Source organism: Homarus americanus, unplaced genomic scaffold (assembly GCF_018991925.1).
Source record: "Homarus americanus isolate GMGI-L3 unplaced genomic scaffold, GMGI_Hamer_2.0 scaffold25827, whole genome shotgun sequence".
Taxonomy (NCBI): Eukaryota; Metazoa; Arthropoda; class Malacostraca; order Decapoda; family Nephropidae; genus Homarus; species Homarus americanus.
Genome location: NW_024738300.1, coordinates 248209 through 267196, shown reverse-complemented (window position 1 = coordinate 267196; position 18988 = coordinate 248209). Strand labels below are relative to the sequence as shown.

The 18988-nt window shown below is 40.5% G+C and overlaps 1 protein-coding gene across 1 annotated transcript in view; it reads left to right on the top strand.

Moving 5' to 3' along the window:
* Positions 1-18988, top strand: part of LOC121873901 (glutamate receptor ionotropic, delta-2-like) — a 55506-nt gene that overhangs the window by 7529 nt on the left and 28989 nt on the right. Inside the window, exon 2 of the mRNA XM_042377779.1 lies at positions 18021-18102. Coding sequence (XP_042233713.1) covers positions 18036-18102 — 67 coding nt within the window. The 5' untranslated portion in view covers positions 18021-18035. The remainder of the gene's footprint in view (positions 1-18020; positions 18103-18988) is intronic.

Genomic DNA, 18988 nt, shown 5'->3' with positions numbered 1-18988 from the left:
TTGTAAAAATTATCAATAACTTGTAATAAACCAGTGTATTCACTCCCAGTAAACACTACTTCTTGCACTGTCACTATGTTGAAATGAACTGTAGTTTGAGCTTTTCCCCATCTAGTTATTATATATCATATTTGTATCACTTATGTTACTTGTATATTATTTGTAATTCGAAACCCATTCCCCAAATATGTAACTGTATATTTTCAGCCTTCTGGCTGCCAAGCTCTTTCAATAAACCGTTAATTATTATTATTATTATTATTATTATATGAGCTACAGTGGTTAGGTGTAAATGGGACTGCCCAGTATTGGCCAATAGGCTCGCTACAGTTTCCTACATTCTTATGTTTTTATGTTCTTATCAGATACATATAATACATATGAAGCTATAGAAGAATTGCTGATAAGGGAACAATTCCTATTATCATGTCCAACTGAAATGGCTATGTTTATAAAGGAGCGGACCCCAAAGACTGCATTAGAGATGACTGGATTAGCAGAACAGTACTTGGAAGCTCATGGGAGGTTCACGGTGCATAGGACCACAGCAGGAAGTAAAGGTAACTCAATGAGAGTCTTCCATCAGCAATACCAGAGGCAAAAATATCCACAAAGAGGTGAGAGTTTTAAGAGAACATTTTTAATGTCACAAGGAAGGCCATATTGCACGTAGCTGTAGAGAAGGTGCCAGAGAAAATGCCGCAGTGATAGAAGAGGTGAGGAGCAGTGAGGATTATGGGTAGTATATATCGGTTGGATATGTGGGGAAGAACAGAATGAGGGTATGGAGGGACACGGGATGTACCTCGGCAGCAGTAAAAGGGGATCTTGTAGAAAGACACCAATTTACTGGAGTTATTCAGACGTGTGTATTGGCAGACATTACAGTTAGGAAGTTCCCAGTGGCAGTAATGGTTGATACTCCTTATTATGTCGGAGAAGCCGAGGTATTGTGCATAGAGGAACCCATAGCGAACTTGGTTGTCCGAGGATCCCGACCCACAATGGAGGAGGTACGAGCAGCAGCGGTTATGAGGGCACAGAGGTACAAATCTAAAGTTCCTACCCAACCTCTGGTGGTACATGACAGTGATGGTGGCGTCCAGTGTTGTTTTTGTGTGAGAGATCGAGGGGCAGGAACTGTGGAACTGCGTGGAGGAAGTTGCAGAAAAAAGATGAAGTTGCAGCTGAAGTGGTGGACGGGCTGCTGGTAGGATTAGTGGCCTTCGGAGCACTCGTGGGCGTGACCAGCTTTCACATGGGCTACGAGGAGTCCCATCTGTAAAATGCTGACGAACAGCAGCAGAGCCTGGGCCTTGCCAAAGAGATTTGCGGAACTATGACCATTGAGAAAGATAAAATAGAGAAGATCAAGAATGCAGGGCAGCCAAAGACGAAGAAGCAGCTCCTGCAGATATAGCAGCTCCTCTGACAGATCTGACTAAGAGGAGACGACCAAACAATGTGACCTGGGGACCCCACCAAGAGAAGAAATTCCTGACACTACAACACAAAATGACACAAGGCCCCATCCTGCGATTACCAGACCTGTCACGACCGTTCGTCGTGCGGACCGACGCCTCAGATGTTGGAGTGGGAGTAGTGTTGCTGCAGGAGTGCGAAGATGGCATGTTTCCAGTCGCCTATGCTAGTAAGAAGTTGTTGCCTAGAGAGACGAAGTACTCCGTGACTGAACGTGAGTGCCTGGCCATTGTATTTGCAGTCAAGAAGTTCCAAAAATATTTTTATGGGCAAGAATTCAGGTTGCATACTGATCATAAGCCACTAACATGTATTGATAACTGTAAATTGGAAAGTGGGAGGATAATGAGATGAGAGCTCTGTTTGCAGAATTATAAGATGAAGATAGAGAGTATGAAAGGGTCTGAAAATGTAGTAGCAGATTATTTGAGCAGACAGTAATATTATTGGACAATTCATCCTATCAATTGGAACACAGATTATTTTCTTAGGGGGAAGCTGTCAGGATGAATAGCCAGTGTTCGGAAGGTAGTAGGTAGGTAGATAGTAGGTAGTAGGCAGCTACCAAACAGGGAGGTACTACCGCCAGGGAAGATATTAGAAGCATAATGTATTGTCTAATGGTAGACCCTGCTGCCATATGGCATCACGAAAATTGGAACTAAGTCCCAGGTTGCTGATCTGATTTCTGCCTCATTTACACACAATTTCAGGGTCTCAATTGTTTCTCTTACCATTGACAACACAACATACATATGTGTACTTGTATATTGTTTCTCACTTTTGACATTTTTTCATTTTGTATTTATTTATTATTATAATTATTTTTAATATTTTTATTACTATCATTATTATTATCATTATTATTATTATTATTATTATTATTATTATTATTATTATTATTATTATTATTATTATTATTATTATTATTATTATTATTACTATAAATATTATTATTATTATTAATATTACTATAAATATTATTATTATTATTATTATTATTATTATTATTATTATTATTATTAATATTATTGTTATTATTATTATCATTATTGTTATTATTATTATTATTATTATTATTATTATTATTATTATTATTATCAATATTATTATTATTATTATTATTATTATTATTATTATTACATCATTATTATTTTGTTATTTTAAATTTTTTTAGTTTATATAATAAATTTTATTTACTATGAATTATTATTATTATTATTATTATTATTATTATTATTATTATTATTATTATTAATATTATTATTATTATTATTATTATTATTATTATTAATATTTTTATTATTATTACAGTGTTGTTATTATTATTATCATTATTATTTTGTTATTTTTTATTTTTTTTTATATAATAAATTTTATTTACTATGAATTATTATTATTATTATTATTATAATTATTATTATTATTATTATTATTATTATTATTATTATTATTATTATTATTATTATTATTATTATTATTATTATTATTATTATTATTATTATTATTATTATTATTATTTTATTTTTTTTACATTTTCGCCCCCCAGGCCCTGATGTGGGTCAGAGACCTGTGCTCGGATGGGCTAATCCCAGCAAAAAAAACAAAGCGGGGAGAGGGAGCTGGCAGTCGGGCTACGAATGCTATACATGTCAGGTTTGTGGCGCAAGCACAACACCTCCCTTGGTTTTTAATTTAGCATACGCCCTGGCTGATAGCAGGGAGAGAGAGGGGTGGACTCTGTCTGCTGAGTGTGAAACAATATAGCATACCACGAGCAAAAGTAACCACTGATAGAGCAGAGATTTCAGGCTTGGTGGCGATTGAGAGATTGGTGCTAGAAAGTGAGGAGCAGCTGGGTGGCGACAGAAGGGACAGTGTCGATTGGAAGTGACAGTTGGCAGAGCGATGACAGAAAGAATAGTGGCGATTGCAGGTAACAGTTAGAGGAACGGCGACGAAAGAGACAGGAAAATCGGGAGTAGTGATCTGCGTGGACCGATTCGATGAAGAGATCAGAGGTGAAGATTTGAATGTGAAGGACTCTTTCATACTGTGTACATATGTTCTTGTTACTGGTTTGTTGGAAATTTAATTTTTTATTGAAAATATAGATACAAACGTAAACTATGTTCCTGTTATTGACTTACCAGTACATAAGGCAAACCTACACATAATCATATTTCTGACTTCCATATGCAATCAATACCTCACAAGTTGGGACTCTAACCATGGACCTCTGCTTGTGAACAGGGGTCGCTTCTACCGCGCCACAAGGACAACAAAAGCAATCCTAGGCTTTGTTATATTTCACACAAAGCCTGTTCATTCGTCTTATGTGGTCGTAGCGAGGTATTGATTGTGCGTATTTGGAAGTCCGCGTGTATGCATAGACAATTGATGTATATATCAATAAATATATATATGAACAAGTTTTGTGTGAAATATAACAAAGCCAAGGTTGTCTTTGTTGGACTTGTGGCACAGTGGTAGCGATCCCTGTTCACTCGCAAATGTTCAGGGTTCGATTCCCGACTAGTGAGGTATTAATTATAACACTTAGAGATGTTATCATTACCCCAAATATATGCCATATGGCTCTGGAAGCAACGTTACTTGTTACTCATATACAGTACAACTGGTCATTCCGTAATGAAATCCTTATCGTAAGCTTAAGGACATCAGTGGTCCATCGTAGAAGTGTGTCCCATTTGGAGGTCTTTTGATTTAAGAGGACTGACCCAAACTTTAGTCCGGATTAATCCATTTTGAAAACACCCAAATTTATTGCACTTGCTGGGGAAGTCGCTAACAATTATTCATTTCATTTTTTCTGTGAGAGTTGTGAGGTGTGTTAGGGTCCTCTTATGGTTATTTCTTCCAACAAAAGATATGGCATGTTATTATCAATAATATTATGAAAATAAATATTTATTCTCAAGACTTTAAAATAAGAGGCGATTCCATTATTTTACTCTATGATCATGACTGCTTGGAATTTTCTATATTTAATTTACGTTATTTCAAATTATCTTTGTCCGAGAGGATATATAAGGCGATGGGCAATATCTAACAGCAAAATCGAACAACAATTTGTTCTCTTCAATTTTCCTGTTCATCTAATATTACATAAGGTTTTTTCCCTTACTTCCTTGAGAAGAGAAGGATGTCGGTGGTTTGCTTAATCCTCTTTGTATAGGTGAGTATTAAATATACTCTTCGTACTTTCAGTGTTAGTACATGAGGGAAATGGAGTGCACGAAAACGCCCTTTTCACATCTCACCAGTGTTGAAACCCGAGAGGCAGTGGTGAGAGGCAAGCACACAGCCACAGTACCACTAGCACTGAATATTGCCGTAAATATTTATATAAGCTGGCAATGCATCTTCTTCATTAGCATTTCCTAGACCTATAATATTGTATTCCTAGAGCGGACATTACCCAGTGTAGAACTCATGGTTGATAATTATGTATCCTTGGCAACCGAACGAAGATATTCCTGCCTGAGTCACTGGATACAGGTTCCGTTTGGTTCCGTGTGTAACCCAGAATATCAATGTTTCTTCCTAGCCTTATCAATACCAAGTTCTCACCTTTAGTGTTCTTCTTTCTTACAGTTACTCCCTAAGACCATAAACAGTGAGAGTAAAGTTGCCGGATTTGATCCCTTCAGTATGTTTCTTGTAATTGTCATACACCAACTTGCAGGGGAGACCAACCAATTCTTTATAAAGACATCTCATACACATTAGTGATGAGATGAATGAAATGAATCAGCCAAAACGTTATCCATATATAATCTCCAAGAATAGTTGACCAGTTACTGAAACACGGTCAGAAATATATAATGATGTTTGAATTACTTTACAATAAGTTGGGTTTCACACAGGAAGATCATGGAGTGGCGACGGCCAGTGAAGGCTACAGCCGTGGAAGATCGAGCCAGGTTTGTGTGGATGTGGGTGGGGGGTATGTCACTCCGCGCCATAGCCCGAGAGACAGGCGCCAGCGTGACCACCGTGTACAGGTGGGTCCACCGGTGGCAGCAAGAAGGCAATGTTAACACCAAAGCTCGTGGACACAAGCCCAGCATAGTGAAGCTCGCCTCGACACAAGCTGGAAATCGACTTAATGATTCAGTCACCGCGCATACCACATTGCCACAATTTTCTAGGTCAAAGATGGATAGCCATCTCTTAGTACAGTGTTGCTGTAAACCGAACACAATGCCAACATACTTTGGGGACCACACAGGCAGTGAGACTCACCCGTACCTCCCTCCCTGTGCCGACTTCATGAAGGTCATCACAAATGTACATTATCAGCAATCGCCACAAACATACAATTACGAACAACAAAAATGTCCATACAGATGATACAGCAAGATTCCACAATACCCTCAGTGTCATAACAAAGAATTGAATAAAAATAAGATTCTTAGCCTCTAAGGTCAATATTGTAATGGGATATTCTGGGTGACACTCGTGCTGGACCTCACTAAATTTTATTGTATTCAGCCACAAATACAACCTGTAAGATTTCAACAAAGGTAAACATAGTAGCAATGAAAAATTTTATTGAAAAAGTAAGGATTCAGATTTTCCAAAGTGTCATTTATGAAATCTTTCATAGAGTAACCAATATGACGGATCATTTAATAAGTTTACACTAAATTTTAATTATGAAATTATATTTACTTGTTTACAATAAATCATTTTCAAAGTCGCTGTCTTCATTAAACCATACAAAGTTTTTACATACATCAAATTATGTTATAGCCTGTTAACTAAAGGTTCTGTCGAAGTTAACTAGGCTGGTACATTTATATTATATTGGGTTAGAGTAGCGAAACCCAATTGTCTGTTTCTCCTTTTATTGAGGAATTGCTGTTGATACAATTCCAGAGTGTAAACCAACCGTAACTTAATCACTGTAGCTATGAGTGTTAAGAGAAGGACGGAGGCTATGTAAATAGACCGTTTAATCACGTCCTTCTTGTGTGAGGGGTTGAGTAGTAATCCCCGCTTTAGGTGGCCAGAAAGGCTGGCAAGTAATGCCTTAACTCAGCATAATATGACGCGGTTTCCCATGGGCACGCCTTACCACGTGCTCTGAACATGCCACCTCATAGCCAGTGGAAAGTTACAGGGGAAGAATCAGTATATAAATCAAATGGAATTAACCCATATATATAATCTTTCTGTTGATGAAACAGGGGCTATTACATCGCTCGGTCACCTGCCTTCCAAGCTCGGCGAGGACTAAATAAACTCGCAGATTACATCATATACATAAACCTAACCATGTTACAAACATATGTGTAAACACTAAGCTGGGGACTCTGAAACCGTAGGGTTTTCATCAATTACAGGGGTCCTAGACTTAAATGCCTTACGGGTTAGAATGTTGTGGACAATTCTCAACTTAGGAGACACTGACATATAATAACAAAACAGAAACAAAACTGCCAGAATTAACATAATTGTGGGAATTGTTAAACTTGGTATTGCAAATCCCCGTGAAAAATAAAATGACAGATTATTACTCAAATCAGAAAATTGGTTCCCTTTCAAGTAGGAAATAACCTTTACATTCTCTGAAACAATCTGAGGATCACTAATAGTAAAATTCATAACAGGAAACAAGGGAATTAAATTAGAAGTGAGATTTAAATTCAAAGCAAAATGCTGATGAGTAGGCAAGGTCCGGAGTTAACTACAAGTTACTTCACAGTAATCCGGAGCCTTGTAATGACCTTTCACAACTAACTGCTTACCACCATCGTGGCATTTTAAAATAACAGTAGTGTCATTAGGAAAGAAAAAGTACTGGCCTATAGCTACATTGCGTAGCGCTGTGAGTACATTAGTTTGTTTGACCGGCAATTCACATACCCCTTCTGCAGCAGGATTAAAAGCGAAAATATAGGCTGGACATACGTGTAAGTTTAACTATGACGACTTACACCGTGATAGTACCCTAGGATCATCTAACGCCAATACAGAATATTCTTCATCTACAAGTACAAGTTCTTAAGGCCTATCCAGAGCATACAGTGTGTCGTTAACAAAAAAAGGGAACTGTTCTAAATGCCATGCATTAAACTTATGTTGCCCGAACATAGGTATGTGGATAAGGATAGCATTGTGCGTGAGAGTCGGCTCCAATAGAGGGTAATAGTATTCCACCACATCATCATTAAAAATATGAGTTAAATGATACGTCAACCTGGCAATCTGTAATGCATCAAGAAGAATCTGCACAGGCACAAGCTTTGGGTCCACACGCCCTATCCCTGCAACTACTATGCTGTCGATTAGTTCATTTTTATTAGTAATGATATCCTGAACCGAATCTTCCACAGCATGCAAATATTCAGAAAAATAAAGGAGCCATTCTAACGAAGGGACTGAATTCTGCAACTTATACACAACCCTCGATATATGGTTAGACTCCGATATTATCCCATTAACCTTTAATTCTAAAGCAGTAATCGCATGGAATGTCTGAGATATAACACGATTCTGCTTAGACACAGCTTGATCAACAATGTTCATGCGGTCCCCTAACTTAGCTACATCGTCGGCTGTCGGTGTGCCAAACATAGTGCTTTGGAGAAGACCCACAAAATTTAACAAACCCCTCTTTCGTCGTACTTGAGAACGCACTTCCTTTGCAGGATCAGCCTCAGACGCTGGTATCCTTCTTCCGACAGCGACGAGAAGCTTGTGAAGGGTCCTGAGACGAAGTTGTTGAAGCTCAACAGTTTATTCAACCATTGACGATACATTAGGAGCTGAACGGAGATCATCTAGGACTGCCAATGCTGACTGTAGTTGCGCGTCGACGGTTTCCATCTGACGGGGAAGCTGGAGCAGTCCATGCAACTCATACTTGATGTTCACCACGTCCTCTACTATGAGAACGCGTCCCAGGGGTGCAACTAGCGCACCAGGCTTGAGGACTGATGTGGACATGTCTGTCAACACAACGGTGCCACAACACAGTAGGAGCAACACATCGATGATCCAAGCAATTCTGTAAGAAATTTCATTTGTCAACACATTGATGAATCAAGCTATTCTGTAAGCAATTTCATTTGTTTTAATATCTGCTTGCAGAACGAAGCTTCATACAATAATCATTAGGCACACTCTGCTCTTGTACAGTCTGCAAAGAGGTGTCTATAACATCATTACCATCTGTGGGTAGTAAATGTTCATGGGCCTTCTTAAGACGATCCACATGCACGACATCTGCGATCTGTGCATTAGGCTTCCAAATTTTAAATTTGTTGCCTGCTTCCTTGGTGATAATGCGGAATGGACCCGAAAACTTAGCCGAAAGCTTGGAGTTCCTTTCAGGTTCTCTCACCATAACAGCATCCCCTACGTCTAACACGACAGGTTTAGCTTGTTTATGTTGCTTGACCATCATTTCCGCGCGTGACGCCGCTAAATGTGTGGGTACTTGGCTATGAATATCCGTAAAAACACGGATTTGTTTTGCCGCTAAATCATCCATGTTATAAACAGGTTTCGAAGTGTCTGTAAGTACATCATAAGGCAGACGTTTGTCTGTACCATAGACAATGTAGTCGGGTGATTTGCCCGTAGAGCTATTAATCGACCCATTAATAGACGCTGCAACCTGCGGTAACCAATCTTCCCATGTGTACTGGAAATCACACACAATCGGGCGAAGTATCTCTAGGATCTTGCGATTGGTTCTCTCAACAAGGCCATTAGCCTGCGGATGCTAAGCTGTCACAAAACTTTGCTTTATTCCATATTGCCCACATATTTGTGCTACCAGCTGATTCTTGAACTCTGTCCCATTGTCAGAGAGAAGAACCTTAGGCGTAGTATATGGACATATAAGATTCATCACTAATGCACAGGCCACAGACTCGGCTGTTTTATCCTTCAGTGGGACCAAAACCACAAATCTAGAAAAATGATCCACACACACTAGGACGTACGAGGATCCCTGATGCCTCTTCGGAAGTTGTAACAAGTCTATAGCGACTGTGTCAAACGGACGGTCTGGTGCAGGATATTTTAGAATCGGTGCCGGTGACCTTGTAGTACCCTTATGTTGAGCACATGACAAACACTTAGCAATGTGTAATTCTATATCTTTCTTCATTGTGTTCCAGAAATAATTCTTTCTTATTTCTGCCAAGCTCTTGTCTCGTCCATGGTAACCTGCCTGAGGAACATCATGGAACAATGTTATAATCGTTTCACACAACGTGTCAGGTACGAATATTTGAGAAACAATACCCTCGGGCGTCTTTTTCGATCGATGGAGTATGTTATGTCGTAATTCAAACTGACTTAAGGGAAGAATTAATTTGGGAAGTTTAACATCCTCTCCCGATTCTAACTCAAAAATGACTGTTGACCATAACGGGTAACGTCGTTGCTCATCCTTCAGTTGTGAAAGAGTGAACGTTGATACAGGCATCACTGGTGCTATATTTCTTGACAAAGCGTCGGCGACAACATTCACCCTTCCCGGTAAATACCTAAACTCGGGGTCAAATTCCTGAATTGTCAGATACCAGCGTGCCAATCTGCCTGATAAGTTTCTGCCATGGAACAGTTCAGTCACTGCCGCATGATCCGTAAATACAGTTATCTTATATCCAAAGATAATGTCCTTAAACTTCTTTAGTGCCCACACAACAGCTAACGTTTCCAAATGCGTTACTGAATAACGTGTTTCAGCATCAATAAGTTTACGACTTGCAAAAGCTATCACTCTAAACTTTCCTCTCGAATCCACTTGCATGAGTACAGCTCCGATTCCGTGTCCAGAAGCGTCAGTACACAGAGTGAAAGATTGAGTGTAATCAAGGAATACCAGAACAGGGGCATTGGTAAGTGCTATCTTCAATGCCGCAAAACTATTTTCGTGTTAAGCATACCACACAAACATCCCATTTTTCTTGAGCAACCTTGTTAGGGGTGATGCCAATGTTGCATAGTTCTTAACAAGTGATCGTGGGCCCTTTGTGCCCGGTGCGAGTCCAGTGGTACAGTTTACCGAGGCGTGAATGTTCGAACGCTCGTGCTTGGCTAGCGCTCAACCGCCGTCCAGCTGACAGCGTACAGCGACATCGTTTTCCAGATGGTCGTGGTTGTTATAATCATGGTCGTGGTTGTTATAATAAGTGTCTCTTTCTTCTTTATGTTTTATCTCATTATTCTTACTCTTTTTACCTACATTTAACCGACTAATTTCTACATGTTATCATCCAAATACCTGTTCTGATTTTTGTTTTACTTATTGCTGTCCTTCCTTTGTCTCCTTCTCTACTATCCTTCTACACCATTCTTATTCTGTCCTTCCATCCCTCCATTCATACCACCACCTCTCACTATCCCTCTCTCCTATCTCCTTTCCTCTCTTCTTAAGGATAATAATGCTTCAGTCTCTCTTCTTCTCCTTCTCTTCTCCCTTTCTATCTTCTCCATACATTCCTGTTATTATCTTTTTCTCTCTTCTCCTTTTTCATGTACAGTCAGCCACAGGAATAAGTATACTGTATACACTGTAGCTATAAGGTCTCTAACTATATTCTGATTCCCCTTTTTTATTCTTCTATTGACTCATCTTCCTTCCTTTACTAATCCAAACAACATTAAAAAATAGTAGGCTAAGAAAAATAGAGGGGGGGAGGAGGAGGGAGCCGTACGATAACTTTTTTATTATTATTTATTGGGCACTCCCCTACATCCTTGTGTAAGGTGAAGCGCAGAAGCGTTGTCAGCGCCCAACAGGGAAGCATGCTAAGTTCATGCTTGCCTTCATGTCTCATGAGTTAGGGGCGTAGAAGCCTGAAGAATCAAGGGCGTAGAAGCCTGAAGAGTCAGTGGTTTATGTCATCAAGTTATTGGAAGCTCCAACAACTCCCTGAATACGAATTCGCAACTTTCGATTTACAAAGGTACCTACTTTACTGCTAGGTGAACAGGGACTAATGAGGGCTAGGAAGTAAGTCCAAACAACTTCCACCGGCCCGGGAATCGAACCCGTGACATCTCGCTTGCGAGGCAAGAACGGTACCGCTTCTACCACCGGTCCCCCGTACGATAACTGCAATCGTGGGCTGACAGTGTACAGCGAATGAGGGTGCGCCAAGTCCGTAGACTTGATCATTTTCCAGTGTAAATAAAATGGTTAATTAATGGCTTCCTAAAGAAACCATGGACATGGGACAAATTTTTTGCAATTTTTCCACCAAGTTTGATGAAAAACGATTGTGCCGTTTCGGCTGCCCAGAACAGACACACGGACAGACAGGCACACGGCTAGTCCTATGGTATATTAGATAAAAGAACGATAATATCCAGATAAACCAAGAAAACTACGCACTTGATGAACCGATGTAGGACGTGGGAACTGAGATAGAGCTTTAACTTTATCATCAACTGTATGAATGCCGTCACCGTCAACTACATGACCAAGAAAATGGATTCTGGATTTTAAAAACTCACATTTCGAGAGTTCAATCTTAAGACCTGCTGTGGAAAGTTTTTCTAACACTTTTCGCAGTTTAATCAGATGGGTATCAACATCCTTACTGACTACTATTAGATCATCCAAATAAGCGCAGTCTGTGGTACCTATCAATCCGGCAAACAGGGTGTTGATCAGTCTTTGAAACGTCAGCGGGACATTCTTGAGACAAAAAGGGATACGCAGGAACTCAAAGTGGCCCAGGGGAGTACTAAATGCCGTGACTTCCCGTGATTTCTCATCGAGTGGTATTTGCCAATACCCACTAAGCAAATCTAAGTTGCTAAATACAGCATTATCCTTGCCTAAGGACTGCAATATATCACTCAAGACAGGTATAGGGTACCTATCCGGGATCGTACATTCATTGACGCACCTAAAATCAATAACTGGGCGCCAACCACCATCCTTCTTTGGGACTAGGAATAAAAGGCTATTGAAAGGGGACTTAGAATGCGTAATAACATTCTCATCCAACATGTCTTGGACCATATCCTGAACAACAACGCGCTGGCTATGTGGTAGTCGGTAAACTGGTACATAGATAGGATTTGTTTCCTCTTTTAATGATATGTGATGGGACGCTAAAACTGTCTGTCCTAGCTGTTCCCCCGGCAAGGTTGCAATATTTCTGTAGTAAGCAAGCAGCTCTACAAGGCGTGTCTTGCCCTGAGGATGATCCATCACCTTAATATGTGGCGCTATTTGATCTATCCTCTCCTGCCTAGTCTGTTGGGATTGAGAAACAATACTACCAATTGGGAATTGCGTAGGCTGTAATTCAACATTGTTGTGATATACCAGAAAATCACACAAATAACATCCTTTCTTCAATATCCTCTGAACGCTTGTTCCATTCAGAACTAGAACGTCTGTCAAACCACCAGGTCGTATCGTGCTCAACGTCGACTCGCACGACAAACCCTTTACCTTGCACGTTTCCGGGAGACATACAACATCGGTCCCCGTATACACGTCAGGTAATTCCACAATGGCCTTGGTGAATTCCTCATTCTGATAGTGGAGAGTACTCTTCAAAATTGCAGGCACAATCTTCCAAATCTTGCTGCTATAATCACGCTGGGAAAATGAGAGTGTGAGGTCTGGGGCCTGCTTCGACACATTATCCGCCTTCCTCCGTGTGGGAATGGTGGACAACACTTTCGACCTTGCGGAGAGCAATGGTGCAGAATTACGCATAGCGTTGTAGGAAACACCTTTAAACGTAATAGCATTATTACGTGGACGAACATCTATACTATTCATTCTGAGTGTTGGAAGACCAATTAATCCGTGAACTGGCAAATTAAATTGCTGGACCACATAAAAGTCCGCATAGAAGGGAGTACCACGTCTTGAAAATCTAAGTGGTGACGTCACCATTCCTTCAATACTCAGCTGCATGCCAGATACTTCTTCGAGATCGGCGTCAGTAGGTCTCCATAAAAAATCTCGGTGAGGGAATCTACGATGTCAAGGCTAAAACATTCGCGCATGCAGCCGTGTCTATATCCAGAGCCAATCTGATTTCTCCCACTCTCACCGGTACTGACAACACTTCCACTTTACTTAGCGCCGCTACTAATTTTTTTATTATTATTATTATTATTTATTGGGCACCCCCTCTACATCCTTGTGTAAGGTAAAGCGCAGAAGGGTATTACAGTGCCCAACAGGGAAGCATGCTAAGTTCATGCTTGCTTTTATGTCTCATGAGTTAAGGGCGTAGAAGCCTGAAGAGTCAATGGTTTATGTCATCAAGTTATTGGAAGCTCCACCAACTCCCTCAATACGAATTCGCAACTTTCGATTTACACCAGGTACCTACTTTACTACTTGGTGAACAGGGACTAATGGGGGCTAGGAAGTATGTCCAAACAACTTCCACCGGCCCGGGAATCGAACCCGTGAGCCGCTACTAATGAGGCTGCCACAGAAGTGTTGTGAGAAGTAGGCACCAATGTACCTATCCCCCTCGTTTTTTTGACAGGTGCTGGCCTTCCCACGACTTCTTATCCTGGTAACAGAGCGCTTTACGCTGCTGTGTTACTGGGGGTAATCCAGAGTCCACACCCCTGGCCTTTATCATTATGTCACACTCATCTGTGCTGTGAGATGCTGACCGGTGGAATGCACACCACGCTCCTGATCTTTGGCCAGGTGGAGACGTAGTCTTAACCGCCTCCGTGGACGTCCTTGGCGCTCCCTGCTACTGCCTATCGCCTGTCGGGGGATGGGTTCTCTCCGGTACTCTAACACCACCACCCTGGATCTGGTAACAATCATCAATGACCCCTTTAATTACAATGGGTACACCTTAAAGATCGTCGATGCTTGTAACCCTGGTGTTGAGGTGCGATCGGAGCCAACGGCTGCATTTGCGCCCCCGGGGGAGGCGCCGTAGCCTGGGAAGTACGTGCTGTCAGAGGTCCAGTGATCTTAGGTGCCAGCTTGTTAGCGTAATCCACCATGACAGTAGGCAGAACAAATTCCACTTCCTGGCTTCGACCATAGATGGGGCGACGAACCATCATCAGAAAACTAACCAACTCAATTAAAGTTTCCACGTTTTCTGCGGACATCTCACCCTCGTCGTCGTACCACTTTGATCCGCGGAAAGTTGCTTCCATGTCTTGTCTGACCTCTCCAGCAATAGAGACAGCCCCCATCGGGGATTTTGTGTGCACCGCCGGGGCTAATCGATCAAGCCAGCGAAAGATCCATTGCGACTGACCCAAGTGGGACCCTGACTCGAAAATACCAATTAGAGTCCGCTTGAAGTTTTCATAATCGGGTTCCGTCAAACCATACGCAGTCAGGTGCGTACTAGCAAATGAACCCTGCGGGATATGGGAACGCACGAACGCTTTCTTCTCACAATCATCCGTAAGGTGTATGTTGCGCATTGTATCTTCGCATGCACGGATGAATTGCGTGATTCTGTAATCATCCTGACCAGTAAAATCACTTACCTGATCACCTCGTGGAATCACGTGAAACACATTCGCGGGGTTAGTGGACATATTCGCGTTACCTGCAGCCATATTAGCGCTAGAAGAAGCTGTATTAGCGTTAGAAGCAGTCATTCTACCAAGCTTACTCCTAACTGAAGGCTCAGTCAAAGGGGCAAGTAACGCCAAGTTAGTTGACACACTGTAACTCGGAAGAGGACGAGGAACAGCCTGTGATTTATCAGGCGAGGTACTATACTGATTACCAGATCGTAGGGTCAGATGGTTTAAATAGTCAAATGACTTCTCTATAAGATCCTCACTACTCTTGACAGAATCGTCAAACTGTGCTTCTGGCTCCCCCCCTAATGTAACCTCTGCAGTAGAAACGTGACGTTTATCATCTATATGTGAATCGTCAGCAAAAGGCTCCACTAAATCAGCAATGTCCTCAGACCATAACTTTGAAAATTTATCCATGAAGTGTCAAATGGGTCACACAATGATTTACAGTAAGAACAACACACTTGCCTCTCATTTACAGGAACTGGTATTAACCACTGAAAAACATATAAAGTCTGTACGTATTAAAATAAGTAAGACACTTACAACAACAATATAGCCTACCCGATGTCCTATCAGTGTGAAGATATGCAGTTGACTATGTAAATGTGTGTATAAATTATGTGAACCTTTAAATACCTAATGCCGGAGTTGGACGTCTGCATAGAAAACGCGATCCAAAGCTGTAGGCTGAGGTAGGGTGTGGTGAGTGGATGGGTCCTGCCGCCCTCCCAAAGTCGGTTAGCGTGCGCTCCTCTTGAGTGTGATCACCTAGCAACCACTAGACGCCTGCAATGACAAACGCCGGGTGAATCCACTTCACGACAGGGGAGTACCTTCCACAGGTTTCCAAACTGCTGACGACGAAGAATCAGGTCTCCTATCGCTGCTACGATGTCGCCTACTGTGTGCCCAAACCCTCAGAAGCCCTGCTTATAAAGGACTCTCTGGGGCACAGGAAGAAATGCAATCATCTATCACGAAGCCACAACAGTCGTCCAGACACTTGTGAAAGGTCCCATGTTAGTAAACCCTGAAATTTGCTGGTATACTTGCAACACTGTAAGCGGCGGTCAAACGGTGGCAACGCTTTTCATGCTCTCTTCCTGACCGCCACCAATTGTCGCGAAACAGGGGTATTACTAACTAGCCGTATGGTAGCAAGTCAACAATAAATCAGTAGCAGTTATTGTAAATAATTCTGCACACCACTTTGGGAGACAGAATGAAAACACTCAACTATAATCGTCTCACTACGGGATATAGCAATACACTAGGATATTTCATGTAATAAGTCACTGTTTATTGTTTTCTTGTTTCGGTAAACCCTGACGCCTTGGTATGTAAAATGTGTATTCAGACCGGAATGTCGTATCAGTACCACACTTTGCTGCCACCATATGTTATAGCCTGTTAACTATAGGTTCTGTTGAAGTTAACTAGGCTGGTACATTTATATCATATTAGGTTAGAGTAGCGAAACCCAATTGGCTGTTCCTCCTTTTATTGAGGAACTGCTGTTGATACAATTCCAGAGTATAAATCAACCTTAACTTAATCACTGTAGCTATGAGTGTTAAGAGAAGGACGGGGCCTATGTAAATAGACCGTTTAATCACGTCCTTCTTGTGTGAGGGGTTGAGTAGTAATTCCCTCTTTAGGTGGCCAGAAAGGCCGACAAGTAATGCCTTAACTCAGCATAATATGACGCTGGTTCCCATGGGCACGCCTTATCACGTGCTCTGATCATGTCACCTCATAGCCAGTGGAAAGTTACAAGGGGTGAATTAGTATAGAAATAAAATGAATTATCCCATTTATCTAATCTTTCTGTTGATGAAACAGGGGCTATTACAATTATGTATTGCCACCTACTTTTATTTTTACAATTCATAAAATTGTAACAATGATATGTTGAGAAAATTGGCATAAAAATTCAGCTTAGCCAACATTTCCCCCCAAAAGCAGTGCCTGTACTGTCAGTGCCTGTGTGTGCATACACAGTAACCCAATCACAGTAACCTGTGAGTGTGACGTCATAGGCACAGTTGAGCTGATTGGGTAAGACATGTGCTTTCCATACCCTGGAACAAGTGTATCCGCCGGTGGATTTATCATGGCGAGATATATAATTAAGTGTACGTTTAAGTAAATTCCCTTTAAACGTTGTTATATTGTGAAGATAGCTAGGAAGGCTGTTTGTCCTTCTTTATGAATGTTAAATAAATACAGACACCCTTAAAAGTGTCATCAATTCCCTCCCCATTGTCCTGAGTTAAGACTTGATTTAAAATTAGTAAGTGAAACTACCCATTGAGTAATTATAAACACTTGAGCATAAGAGACTCTGAACCAGACGGTATAAAGACAGTATAATAAATGCTTTCATGTTATGTAAAGACTGTTATTCCTCCTCCATGCATGTCTTCCTCCTGTCCCTACGATTGTGTGATGAAAGAAAAGTACACCAATTATGCCATATTTCTCCATCCATCCAGTGTCATCTCTCTCTGTCTCCCGCCCTCACTCCCGCACCTCCACCCACTCTCTATGCCAAAGAAAGAAAACTAAGAGTAAGAAAAGATAATTAAAGAATAATGCCGAAAAATAACTAGTGAACAAATGGATAAAAAAAACATATTTGTTACAACATTACCAAGGCTGGGATATAGATGGACCTCCTCATATTTATCCTATTTTCATTGCTAACATTTCGGTTATCGCAATAACTATCATAAGAGGAATTCATAGAAATAAAACGGCAAAGTAAATACAATGGAAACATAAAAATGGAATAAACAACGAGTAAAGAACAAAATGAAGTTCTCCAAATCTTAATAAGACAGAAATTGAAGTGCGAAGTTGGTTACTGTTATGAATAAAACCTGTATCAATAAATTATAAGAACACAAAATCAAGATTTAATAAATTTATATTTCGAACTTTTAACAACTAAATATCTTATAAAATCTTACTTTTTGTTTGTTGTTTCACAGTGGTAGACGGTAGAGATGACGACACCTTTGTTGATGGTACTGCTCCTTGCTGTTACGGTCGCCCAGCTGCCACTCCCGTATGGTAATAATAAGACTAACCACAATATTTGTTTTAAACTGTGTGTATACTGGAGGAAGGCCAGGCAAGGAGGACCGGGATGAAAGTTCTCTCATTCAAAGAGGGATTCATCTACGATTGGGAATTCATAAATTTTGCCGAGGCAACTAACATTTATGGTCACTTACCATTTATTTTACGTATGTATACATATATATATAAATATGTGTATATATATATATATATATATATATATATATATATATATATATATATATATATATATATATATATATATATATATATATATATATATATATATATATATATATATATATATATATATATATATATATATATATATATATATATATATATATATATATAACGAAGAGGAGAACCAGGGAAAACACAAACTTCCTGAATAAGTTTGGTTTCTTTAATCACTAACGTCAAGATGTTTGTATTTTCTATGGTATTTTCTAGGGTGTGTTTTCCTGGGGCTGGGATAGAGCATGTAGCCGAGAGGTTAGACAGGGTTTTGTCAGGGGAGGGTACCAATCCAGTAGTGTCTTAGTGTGGGAGGAAACGACATAGGAAAGGTTAGGAGTGAGGAACGTTTCAAGAGGTATAGGGAGGCGCTGGGGAAGATTAGAGATAGGGGAGGGATCCCGATAGTATGTGGTGTCTTGCCTAGAAAAGGGGTTGGTCGTGAATGGCTGTCCAGGGCAATTGCTATAAATTGCCGACTGGAAAAACATTGTGCAAACAATGGTTGGGCATTCATTGATAGCTGGCAACAATTCTATGGCAACGACTACCTGTACAGTCGCGACGGAGTACACTGAAATTCAACGTGGACAAATGTAAAGTACTCAGTATAGGAGATGGAAACAGGGAAACCAGATAC